The sequence below is a fragment of the Phalacrocorax aristotelis genome, chromosome 4 (assembly GCF_949628215.1).
Source record: "Phalacrocorax aristotelis chromosome 4, bGulAri2.1, whole genome shotgun sequence".
In the NCBI taxonomy this organism is placed as follows: domain Eukaryota; kingdom Metazoa; phylum Chordata; class Aves; order Suliformes; family Phalacrocoracidae; genus Phalacrocorax; species Phalacrocorax aristotelis.
In genome coordinates this window covers 53,044,048-53,056,902 of record NC_134279.1, presented here as the reverse complement: position 1 = coordinate 53,056,902, position 12,855 = coordinate 53,044,048, and the positions used below count along the sequence as shown (strand labels likewise).

The 12,855-nt window shown below is 41.1% G+C and overlaps 1 protein-coding gene across 5 annotated transcripts in view; it reads left to right on the top strand.

Moving 5' to 3' along the window:
- CRACD (capping protein inhibiting regulator of actin dynamics) overlaps positions 1-12,855 on the top strand; it is a 147,588-nt gene that overhangs the window by 98,057 nt on the left and 36,676 nt on the right. For 3 of the 5 annotated variants that reach the window (XM_075091423.1, XM_075091424.1, XM_075091425.1), the window contains exon 4: positions 6,070-6,238. The exons of 1 other annotated variant lie outside the window; for it this stretch is intronic. In XM_075091423.1, the coding sequence (XP_074947524.1) occupies positions 6,070-6,238 (169 nt within the window). Of the gene's footprint in view, positions 1-5,589; positions 5,609-6,069; positions 6,239-12,855 lie in introns of those variants that run through there. One more of the 5 variants, XM_075091427.1, reaches the window with a different exon arrangement.

Sequence of the window (12,855 nt, the reverse complement as noted above, 5' to 3'; positions counted from 1 at the left end):
TTCTAAAGACCACCGTGCCAATCCTCATGCAGCAGAGGTTAAGCCCGTTTGCCCTGACATGTGTAAAATAAGGTTTTACTTTCCCTGTTACTTCCTTGTTGTGCAAAAAGAAGTGTTGAAATAGCTCTTTCCTTGCTTTGGATGATAAAGTATATTTTATGGTGTTTGAACATTAATAGACTCTATTATGCTGATTCATATGTGTTTCTTAACAGCTACATATGGTTTCTTTGGGAGGAAAAAATATTACAAAATGGGCTGTTGTTTAGGGAAATGCTTTTGCTTCTGCAGGTGGCAAGGAAAAATAGACATTTCTGGAAAGTATGATTGGTTCTCGCTGTGTTATGGATACTTTAGGTAGTATTACTAGTTTATATCAGGTAATCAAAGAATACCTCATCTTCTCTGTGGGACAAGGCTTGCAAGAAATAGTGTATCTTATAAGATCACTTGACACTCCTGGAGAAACAGGAAACATTGGTGTGCCATTTTTCCTTTGCTTTTGCCTAGGTGTTTCATGAATCCACTGTGGCTGCACCAATTTGTTGCCCTCTCTATCTTGTTTTCATTTAATGTTTCTCAGGTATTGATTTCGTCTCTGGTTATATTATCTCATCTTATCTCTGTCAGCACGGGACTGTTGCATACTGTCCTCTTTACGAGTTTTAGGCGCTGACGCTAAGTGTCTCATGCAGTTGAACTCATTGCTGAGAAGTTACGTTGTAGAATATGAGCGTCAGTCTTTTCTAGGTCAGTCTTTATGCCTGTTGTGTTAGCTTAAATGTTTCCTTGGGATCTTTCATGTCTGTGTCTGCTTTGTACATCTGGATTGTGTCCGTCCATCAACCCCAGCATTTTTTCTTAGCTGCATATGGAAAAGAGGGCAATGGGCTCAGGGCAGATCATGGAGGCAGAAAGCAGACAGAAACCAACTTTCTTTGTGAAATCTGACGAACTACAATAGGTACAGGAGCTCATGCCTATTTTAAAACATGGGAACATGGCTAAGCAGAGCAGAGTCTGCTCTCCGGCTTGGTTGCCCCCAAACAATTTGTTTCCCTTTCCTGGAGGACTGGAGTCGTCTCTCTGGGGAGCGCTGCTCCCAGCTCTGAACGCAAATGTATCAGCAATAACGAGCAGCTCTGAGGACTCACAGAAATGGATGTACTGAGATGTGGAGTGGGTGGGAAAGCTGGAGGCAAGTGTCAGTCCCAGTTTGTACAGGGAAGCTCTGCACCCTGTGAGAACAGACGGGGCCGGTGGGGACACAGGGTGGATTTTTCAGTGGGGACCTGAAAAGAAAAGAAGTTTGTATAGATGCATGGCCAGCCCAGGGCTCGACAGGGCAGTGCTTATGGTGGTGGATACGCTGAGTAATTTTGAAAAGAGCATAAATAAGCATACCATTAGCTTAAAATCAAGGTGGTTTTTTTTATTGCTGATACTGGCAATGTACATCATAACAGCCTTTTTCTGCTGTAAAGATGTGATTGGAGATGTCAGTCAACTTATCCTTTTAACAGTATTTTTAGTTCTGTTTTTCACCTAGGCTGCTGTATTGTACCCACAGCCCAGTAACCCACTTGCCCTCTCCTTGCCATGCAGTTCTTAATGCTGCATGGATGCAGATTTCCAGTCTCTAACTTCTTTATAGAAATTCCTATTCAGTTTAATAATTCATACCCTCATTAATCTAGTCTATTACACCACATTTTATAGCCATTAAATTCACTGACAAGGAACACGTTACTTTGGAGACAGCTCCTGTACAATATCTCACACTACAGATAGGTATTACAGACAGGTACTGCATTTCGTATGATGAACACATGTCTGTGAAATCTCTGCAAATCCCATTGCAAAATTTTGCAATAGGTTTGAAAAATCTTGGCCACAACAACTTCAACTTTAAAAAGTCACTATAAATCCTGCTTTTATTTACTTTTCCCCTTAACGATCATCTTTCTACCTACCAGCTGATGCTTTTGCTTGGTCAGCTGTGCTTGGAGAGGTCTCGCCCCACAGATTGTCCCACCCATCCCTCTCTGAGTGCCCCCAGCATCACAGCAAGGAGGAAAAGCTGCAAGGAACAAACAATTTGTTACGTCTTTAGGTGTATTTTCTATGTTTGTGTGAGGCTTTCTGTTTCTCATGTGAGACTTGTTTTGCTTGAAAATGATTTTTCGGATGTTTCTAGTGGTGTTGACATCTCCTCTGTCCCATCCAGTGGCACAGCCTCACCCCTGCATTATGTCTGTTGTTTGGGATACATTGCTTGCTCTCCTTCTAATCATTTAAATCTCTTCCCTCTGTACGAGCAGCACTTAAATCTTTATTTGACCTGTGCTTGTGTTGAGGCTTCTGTGTAGTTTTTGAAAGACATCACAGCCTAGGAATCCCAATGGATTTGGGTGACCTTTGAGTAGTTTAAGTACGAGCTCTTTTATGGGGATTTGTCAGCTGGTGTGGTGCCAAGGCTTTGCCAGCTGGAGTCCAAAGGCCATGCCTGATTTACCGGCAATAAAGCCCTTAGCACTGGCCTTCATCTTTCTTTGAGGGAGCCTTAGAGTGAAAGAGAGAGTGGGAGAGGAGCTGCTCCTACTGGTCTCCCCTCTGTCGTTAGGTGTGGAGGGACCATGTGCTGCTTTCATGGTGCTGATGCTCTCCGCTTCAATTGGCTCTCTGTTCAGCACTGCATGTCTTTATACAGCTGACAAATTATATGACAGGTTAAAGATTATTCTAATCTGCTCTGCTACTTTTCTGGAATAAGCTGAGAAAGGAGCGTTTACCATATGTGCTGTGTTATTCTAGTTAGCGTATCCAACCTTGTTTATCTGTCGCCTTCACACCTCATGTTTTTCTGTGACTCAAAACTGATTTACTGTTAACTGTTTACAGTGATTTGAACAAGAGAGGTTTGAAAAAGAGACAGGAAAAAGGTTTAATTGCTGACTTCCCGTGTTCTCTTGGGGCTGGATCTGTAGGATTCCCATTCAAGTGATTAAGGAGAGAAGCAAATGGCCCGTGTAAGCAGGCTTGTTTCCTGGCTATCTCAGCAATTGCCCTTGACACAAGTTGACAGCATTGAATGTCCCAACATTCAGCCTTTTTTATACCATATTTTTCTTTCTGCAGTATAGACAGACAAGAGGGATGAGTCATGTTTGAACACTAGCATTAGAGACTTGAAAGGCTTTTGCGCAGGGTGTTGTCTGTTGCATTGCCAATGTCTGGATTCCTTCTTGTACTTGTTTTACTGTTATAGGAAGCATTTTACCCTATAGGTGATATCATCCCACATCTTCCTCCATAAGATCTTGTGAAAAATTTGCATAAATAGACTTTGCCTTAGCGGCCAGGCATTGCCTCCTTAGAAACCCAGAAGGGCTGCCTGCTCCTTATCTCTGCGCTGGCAGGATGGGGAATAGCATGTGCAGCCTGTGTAGGAAGGGTGTTCATTGGTTTTGCGATGCGCCACGAAGCCTAATTTAAAGAATTCATGCTTAGTCATGTGACAACTGTGATGATGGGGTATGGAGCAGGGAAACAGCTGAGGGACATGTTAAACCACAGAGAGAAAAGCAGATCTTGGCTGGAGATAACCATGTTGGCTTTCACTCATTTTGATGAAATGAAAGCTGTGTTGACCTGTCTTACTTGTTCAACACCTAGATTCATAGTTGGTGAGTCAGTACAGTAGATTTGGAGTTGATGAGATAATTCACAGTTACATCTGAAGACATCCAAAAAAGGAGGGGGTGAGGGTAGTGTGGATGAATGGCAGTGAAAATCTTTTTAGAAACTCTGTAGTTGAATTGATTTATGCAGTAAATTACATTAACCAGCAGAAATGGAATCACACAGCCTTCCCTTTCAGAGAAGGCTGAGGAAGCAGGCAAAGCGGGAACTGTAGAAAAACAGTTTTTTCATCCAGTCTTGTGTCTGGTACTGATGATTTCTCTCCTGTACACTGTACCATTTGATTTATGAGTTTTTGCAGGCAGTCTCTGAAGTGTATGAAGGGTTTGGGCAGCTGTGGCCTAGAGCAATAATTTCTCTCTTTCTCTGCATGACTGCCTGCCTGCCTCTTAGGGGTTTTGTATAAGAATATATTTCTCTAAAGTCAGAATTGAGCAGCAAGCAATTGGTCTGGCTGGAGATGTGAGTTGGTCAGCTTACAGAAAGCAGAGCTAGGGGGCAGGGGAGAGTAAACTTGTGTACCCCTTTTTCTTCTATGCTAGTAAAACTGCTGCTTCAGTGGCTGTTGTTTTCCTCATCTGCTCATGTGGGTCAGCAATTCTGGACTGAAAAATTCTAATACTGGGCCTGAATTTGAGGTTCATAATTGAGCTTGTTATCTTTATGCTGCTCCTGGGATGCCTTGTTGTCTTAACGAAGTTGCACAAATGCTGTGTATCTTGACTGCCCGATGAGAAGAATGATACCCATGTAAACTTCTTAGAGATCTGTAAAGGAAATGCAGAATTACGATCTGTTGCGTCTTTGACTTGGTAATTTTAATCTAGGTTTCCTGCTTCATCCATAATCAGGTACAGATATAATCAGACTCACAAGGGCTAGCATTCTTGCTCCTTGTCTAAGTTTGATCCCATCCCTGGGTTCAATACATGCTCGCTGGCACTGTGCTGGTTTGGAAAACGCTTGTCACTGGAAGTAGCCAGATCGCAATGTGTTGGGCACATTTTCTCTCTCTAAATACCCTGTAGTTATGCCTCCAGCAGCTACAAAGGTGTGTTACCCAGATGTGGCTTTGGCATACACAGGTATAGCAGAGTGGAGTGTAAAACCTGATGTGGTAATGAACTACAGAAGATTATTTGTGTTTCCTGGTAAAATGTTCCTACGGGAACCTTCTTTCGTTCTTTGCAATCAGCAACATCTCATAGGAAGAGTAGAGCGTTCTGAGGCAATGCATACGCATGCAGCCTGGGGAAAAAGCACATATAGGGATTTAAATAGCTTGTGAAAATATTTGTCACCAGTAAAGCATGATGCTTCTCAAACTGGATTATGATAGGAGGCTAAAAGTGGTTCTTGTGTGGTGTTTGTTTGTTGTTGTTTTTTTTTTAATAGCTTGTTTTAAGTAGATTCAATGCAAAATTAAATAGAGGCAGAAAAGAAATTAAGCTCTTTGACAGTTATGATGTCTTAGAAATTCTTTGGTACATCCCAAAGCAAAGAAATTAACCCCTTCTTTGCAAGGGTTAACAACAAACTCTTGGTACTTCTTTTTACTAGATGTGAGGAAGCTGCATTTATTTTCTTCAGTCTTTGGTGGGAAAAAAGAAGTGGGATTTTTCTGGTTAACTTTTAAATTTCTTTTCCTGTCTTCATGTCTGTTTTGTCTTTTTGCCGTGCTTTTTTTGGTGCAACTTCTAAAATTTAAGAATCTCAAGGAAGAAATGCTTGGTCAAATTCTATCTTCAGTTACTCGGGGGAAAAAAGTCTGAGAAATACGTTGACTTTGCTGATATAAAGCTGGATGTTTACTGAAGTAACCCACCAGCACCACCAGCAAACCAAAAGAACTTTATCCTTTTCTCTTTGTTCATTTGCAGATTGACTTGTCTAGTTACGAGACTACGTAAGTAAAATAGAGTAGGTTATTTTCAATTGCTTTTAATTCAAGGCAGAGGATCCAGCACCTGCTGAAGTGGGATGACCAAAGCAGTACTTGTCTTTTGGTGAAAAGATCAAAATATTGTGGTGTAAAGGCTAAACTGAGCCTCAAATAATAAAGAAATTCTGGCTCTACAAAATTATCCTTTCTCTTCATCCAAATGTTGGGCTGCACTGACACCTCCAAGCAGATCCTTAAACTCAAGAGCAGATGTTTTAATGCTCTTACATTTGCTTTGTCAACATGACGTGTCAACAGTGAGTTGCTGCCTCGCATTTACATGGCAAGCACCAGGCTGCTTCAGGCTGGTGACTTGCTCTTTGACCTCATTCTTCCTTTGAAGCTGCTGCCGTGGTGCATGCTCACAAGCCGTGCTGAGGCACCGCGTCCCTCAGCCCTGTGCCTGTTTGTCTTGTAATCCACAGACAAGAAAAAAGCAGGCAAATTCCAGCCTTTCAAGAAGCTCTTTGGTAAGAGGAAGAAAAGAGAGCCTGCATCAGACTGCGAGGAAGCCAAACTAAAGCCCAGCCACTCCTTTGGCAACGTCTGCAACGGCACCTTCTCCTCCGATGAAGAGCCAAACAGTGGTCTGAGGTAAGCTCGTGCGTGTCTGCTGCCAGCCCATGCAAACGCAAGGCTTGTTCTCCCTGCTTTTAATGGAACTAAATTTAAATTCTCCCTCCGCTGAGAGGTAGCAAGTTGTATGACACTTGTTGGGAAGCGTGTGAATCTCTGTCCTTCCTCTCAACATGCCACCTGCTGCTGTAGACCCCAAGATATCGCTTCTTGCATGTGTTACTTATTGGGTACATGTGCCAGTCTGCAAAAAAAGAAATGTCAGGGTAAAGCAAAAATGATTTTGAATGCTGCTCCGTGGTTTAGCAGAACTCCATGGTGAACACCTGAGCAGAGGTATTAATGGCAATCCACATTTTTAAAACTGGGGAAAGGGAAACTTGAAGTGGCTGCTACAGATACTTTCTCACGTACTTTTTCCTGTAAGGTGGTATCTCTGGGTCAGTAGGGAGATGTCCTCTTTCCGTCTATCTCGTACAGTTTTTGCATTGTAATTGGGGTCAACAAACAGGCTGCTTTTATTCTGATCTGAATTGAATGTAGAGTAGAAGAAGGAAGAGAGGGGAGAGAGGGACCATGAAATCAGATCATATTCCAGTGACAAGAGAGGACAGGAGGAGAGCATGAGAATTTACTGCAGAAATTATGGGAGAAAGAAACTGCACAGAGTTAACTAGTCAGCAATCTCTAACTAGGAACAGAGCAGGGGAAAAAAAAAAAAACAACCAAAAACGAAAAACAAACAAACAAAACCACACAAAAAACCCTAAACAGAACAAACAAAAAACCCCAAACAAAGAACAAACCCAAAACAAAACAAAACACCCCACCCCAATAACAACAAAAAACCAAGACCGGATGCACAAACTAATTGGGTCAGGAATACTTGTTTCCCTTTCCAACTGAAAAGAGAGGTTTCCAGCCTCAGAGAGGTTAGCTGACTCCTGGCCAAAGCCTGCTTCTTTGGAAAAAAGGAACTGTTTGCACTGGGGAGTGTGAAAGTAACAAAAAATCTAAGGGGATCAAAGAACCATACCAAATGCCTCTGCTGAAGAAAGAAATATGTATCAGAAACATCACCCTGCACAATATTTTCAATGGTGCAAATTCATAGCTGTGAAAATGTGGGGTTGGTTTTTTTCTTTTTTATTCTTCTGGATTTTTTGTTCCATACTGTGAAATTCTTTAAGTTCTACGTTTCCCTTTTGGTTTCTGCAGTGCAATGTTGTGCACCTCTTTTGCCTGTCCCAGCTTTTCAGAATATCAAGGCTGAGCATGGCCACATTGTAGGTGGAGACATGACTGACTGCTACTGTGTTTGCGTTGCCTGTGTTCGTGATGCCAAGTGACTGTAGGAAATTACAGAACCTTTTGCCTCAAAAGCAAACTAGTGAACAAGAGCAAAACAAAGGGCATCATCTTGCTATCAGGGATTTCCCATTCAGCGTAACTGAAAATGCAGTGCTGCACCCAGAAACAAACAGTGATATGGGAACTTGTCCCATTCCAAACAGTGAAGTGAAGGCGAGCCAGACCCTTGTGAGAGTGTTAAATACTTGCATTTTTAAACGTATTAATTTTTCTAATTGATAAAGGCATTAAACGTAATTCTCTAGTGGAATTAACTAGGCTGCACAATTTAAATCACAGGAGATTAGCAAATGTGAAGGGTCCCACGACTCACCTCAAGTGGAACATTTCTTTCTGCCCGTGTGATTCATGAGAGGTGCTTCTGGTTTAGCCTCCTAGAAATACTCAGTCAAAACCCTGTTTTCCCTGTCAGGCTTCATGGTGCAAATATAGGTGAGATTTGATACTATTTTTCAAATTGTAGGTAGCATTTCCTACGTTACTCATCTTACAACAAGCATAGATGTTCAGTGCAGCGCATTAGCTTGCTTTGGGAGCTTAGCTTTGCCACCTTTTTGTTTTCAGCAGCATTGCTTCCATCCGTTCTATTTTTTTGCCTTTAGTATAATTTCAAATGTTTATGAATTGAATGGAGAGATAAGCTAAGTAAAATAATATACACAGTGGTTTACAAGTTGTCTATCAGTAAATACACCACCATACCTTCCATTATTGATATAGAAATGGACCAGAGCAAATACAGATAACTAGTAGCGTATTTATATAACCAAAATCTTGACTTGTTTTATAAAACCATCTGCTTCAAACTCTTTAAGAATGTACAACAACTGTATATATACAGAAGCTTAATGAAAGTTCCTGTCGTGCAATGAAAGTTCAGGGATGCTCCCGTTCTCTTAATAGAGCTATATTTCTTCATCAGCCTGTAAAGTACATTAATTTGTTATCTGCAGATGTAGACTTTTTGTTTTGTTTTGGGGAGGGAGAGGTGGTTATTTTGAAAAGATATTAAGGAAGAAAGCTGCTTCAGGAAGGTAGAGACAAGAAGATAAATGAGGATAGGCTAAATAAGAGATCTGTATTGCTTCCAAGACCTAAGGCTAGTATTTCACTGTGTGGTGTATTGGCTTACAAGCTTGCTCAGAGCTAACGCCTGAGTCTCTAATGGAGACTGCACTGACCAGGTGATGCAGACATACCAGGAGCAATTTAGGTAATCTGCATATGGGTAGATTGATTAGCTGAGCTGGAAACAGCCAAAGAGATCTGTCTGTCCATTCTTTCTTACAGCTACTTCCTGCACTCATCAGATGCAAATAACTTCCCTGGTATCCTGATACATGCACACCGAAAACTATTTATTCATCCATGTTGTTTTGCAATTCCCAGGTGGGAGGTTTGCTACTGCAATTTGTCTTGCCCTGCCTTGTGAAAGAGTGGAATTCCTTTTCCCACTTTTATATAGCCCTCCTCAAGTTTACAAAGTTAAAACTGTCTTCATTAACTTTCTGTCCTAACCATGTGAGCTGGGAGATAGAACTGCTCATCACAAAACGAGTTAAATTGCATTTGTGGAGCTTCACTAAAGTCTCCAGAAGATTCTGTCTGAGGCTACAATTTGGCACGCTGTAAGATTTTATATTTGTTTCTCACAGTTGTCACTCAGCAAGCATTGTAGGGAAATACCTGAAAGGACACCTGCGTGGTGCCCTACAAAAGGTTTGTCATTCTGGGTTGATGTGCAGCAGGGAATTACATTTATTTTTTTTTTTTAGCCCAAGAATGCCTTTACTTGGGCTGAATGCAATATTTCAAAGGACCTGGAAGTAGACCTGTCAGGTCTTTAAGACTCGAGCGTGACAACGTTGATCTTCTTCCAGGGAAAAGATTCAGTAACATTCAATCTCTTGAATGTACCTGTCCATGAAATGGGACCCCTTTATTTGTAAATCCCTATCAAGTTTCACATAACCCCTGTAAAACTGTTCTCAGGTCACCTACATAAAGTCATCCCCATTACAAAGAAAGCACCAAAAGATCTTAGTTCTCTATATATGCTAAGGAAGGCTGCCTGTGAAGAAGAAAGCATGGGAGATTTCCTGTCTCATAAACAACTTTGCCCAGTATTTGCTGAACCTTTGTCAGCATGAATTGCTACTGGGACTGGACTGCGAATCACCCAGCTCTTTGCCTAGTAGAGCTCTGCTAAACTGTACGGCGTTTACTACTTCAGCTAATGAATTTGGCTTCTTTTCTGCTTGTGGGAACCACATACATAAGCAGTATGATTTCTCCAAATGTATTAGTTCTTTGAAAATGCCTCATTTTGGCAAGCAAAGTTGCTATTTGCTATTCAAGCTGTATCCTTGTTGCACTTGATCAGACAATTCAGAGAGATTGTATACTTGCACTGATTTCTTCTACAATGATTGTAGAAGCTGAAAGCATTCCCTTGCAAAGGTAAAGTTTGGTTTCTGACAATTTTACCAGCAGAACTTCAAAGTTATCTTTCCTTAACAATTGTCCTGACGCCTCGTCAGGAAACTTCAATTCTAGAAATGTAAACTGGACATACACAGAGCTGAAGGAAAATCTTTCAGTACTCTTTGTAATATTTGCCCAGTGTCTGCACTCAAAGACAGGCCTCATGTGGATTTAATGCAAATATTTTGCACAGTTCTCATCACTAGGCTATATAGATAAGCAAAATAAGCAATAAACTCTCTATGGACCAAAGATAGAGCAAGAAGCACAGTGTGTTCCCAAGCTGTATCAGGAGTTTTATTGCTTGTGATCTGAAGTTCCCAGGGGGAAGGCCCCAGGGTGACAAACCAGGACACAGTGCCAAAGATACAGTACAATTCAGGTCACACATCTATATGGAGCTCCAAGTTGTGTGAGCGGCTGTCTCCTCATTTCTCCTGAATTTCTCCAGGCAGTCCACCTGCCAACACCAAGAGCCAATCTTTCCATTTGAAAAGAGCAGAAGAAGCATCAGGGAGACAAAAAAAAAAGGCATTTAATTGTCACCTTAAGAGGCCTTCATTTACTAATTTGCTAAAGGTAATTTATGTCAGAGGCTGGGTGTGTTGGGCTGTTTCACTGGTATTTTATACCTGAGTCCAAACGCTGCAGACAGTCTGCACATGGAGAGGATATGGTGATTTCGTATCAGCCATCAGCACCTATAGTGCAAATTTGGCTTGTCTCTGCTTAAGAGACGCCAAGGGCAGTAGTGGAAAGAATGTCAGTAACGCATGGACAGGGCTTCCATGGGGTGGGGCACCTGCAGAGCACATTTCTTGGAGGGCACCTGGCCACTATTGGCCTTCCTCAAAGTATTTTTTAGAGGGAAAATAATGTGATTGAGATTTGATCACTCAGTCGAATTGTGGTTTCAGCAATAAATTCCAGACAGCTCTTATTGTTTATCTAAGAGGTATTTGGCCTGTAAAGTGTAAATTTTCATTTTAGATTAATTTTGAATTCTGTGCCTGAATGGCCACAAAGGGCACAAACATAAATTTTCAGGCAGAGAAAAGATAGGAGGTATAGCTATCAACATGGCTAAATCATGATCTCTTCAATGCATTGAAATTGGAGAAAGAAGCCTTTAGAAATTGGAAACAAATGATTAATCACAGAGAAATGTATAGGAGAAGAAGGAGCCATTTTATGAATTCTTTACTGATAGGAGGAGGGCTAAGCAAGGAGAGAATGATGGCAACAAGTGGGGGGAAAAAAAAAGCAGCACTAGGTGTACTTTTGACATTAGGTCTGTTTTCAGCCTGTGTGCACTTCGTTGCTGTGTGCAGTTTATACTGAGTTTGTGCATCCATAGATAGCAAGAATATCACAGCTTTGAGATAATACATACAACAAATTAAATGCAGGTTCTTCTGGAGGGTGCAGATTGGAACCTGTATTCTTGTGGTTGTTTTCACAGAAGTTAAAGATAGGAGAGGCTTGTTCAGTGCTCAGCCATCCTTTCTGTGATTGTTCCCAGCTGAGCATTTACCTTGGAAAACAAAATTGTTCATCTGATTTTTCTAAACAGCACGTTCATCTGGAGAATTTCTGTAGGTATTTGTGGTCGTCTTCTCCTCCAGTAACAGCATATTATATAAGTCAGGTCTAGGAGGTGATACAGTTTGTTCACTATTACTCATCTCTTGTATCCCCATTTTAGTTTCTGAACATTTAATTTTCATTTTGCATTTCATGTGAATGAGAACAACTCATCTGCATCAAATGTGGCCTTGGTTACTAACAGCTGATCAATGGCGTTCACTCTTGTCGTCATAGAGACTGGCCTGAAAAATGAATCCAATTATATTTTCCTCATCTCTCAGTTGACTCTTTTATTATTGCTCAGGTAATTACCTGGCATATACCTTAAAATAATATGTAGTGACTGATAAAGTAAGGCAAAAAAAAACCCCAAAAAACCAAACAACCCCCCAAACCACCCAATCAGGAGAAACTGCTTGGTGTCTTTCTTTCTGGATTTTATGTTGCCTCTTTGACAATCCCAGCCCCTGCTCTGATGGCACGTTCACCTTGCAGCTCAGATTCCACATCATCTCAATGGGTAATGTGCTTCACATGAAGAATGTCTCCCATGTTACTTTGGTAGGGGATAACGAAAAGGGTAGGACAGATGTTTTTTTCTTCTTTTCTTAACGTTGTACTACCTGTAAACATCAAATTTGCTGCAGATGACAATCAGCAGCAGGACAAGAAGATTCACATTCCTGCTCCAGGCCACCTCGGGGATTTCACTAAAGGCTTAATCCCACAGTAGGGTCTGGTTTTGGCATCTTGTTTAGATGGACTTTTCAAAGCAGATATATCAAAGTAGTTGTTGGCATACAGTCTGTCCCAAAATTTCCAAAAGCAGCTCATGATATTTTAAAATCTTCATAAAGTGAAGTCTTGCTTTTACCTCCAACTCAAATTGTAAGCCTCATGTATAGGCTTTTAATGCCTGTGTATTGTTTTCTCTGCATGACTATTAGAGCATTTGCTCTCATGAAGATGATTCACAGTTCAGCTGCTCAGTTTCTAAATTTGAGAGCGGGGAGGAGGGAAACCCAACAACTTATAAACGATAACTCGCAAGAATCTGCTTTGTTAAAATAGGAAGAATAAGAAAACTTTATCTGATGTATTGCTTTATTAGCTGGTAGTATACTTACACATTCATAAATCCCTATGAATTGAAGATGCTGGCTAAACATGGAAACAACCAGAACTAGAGAATC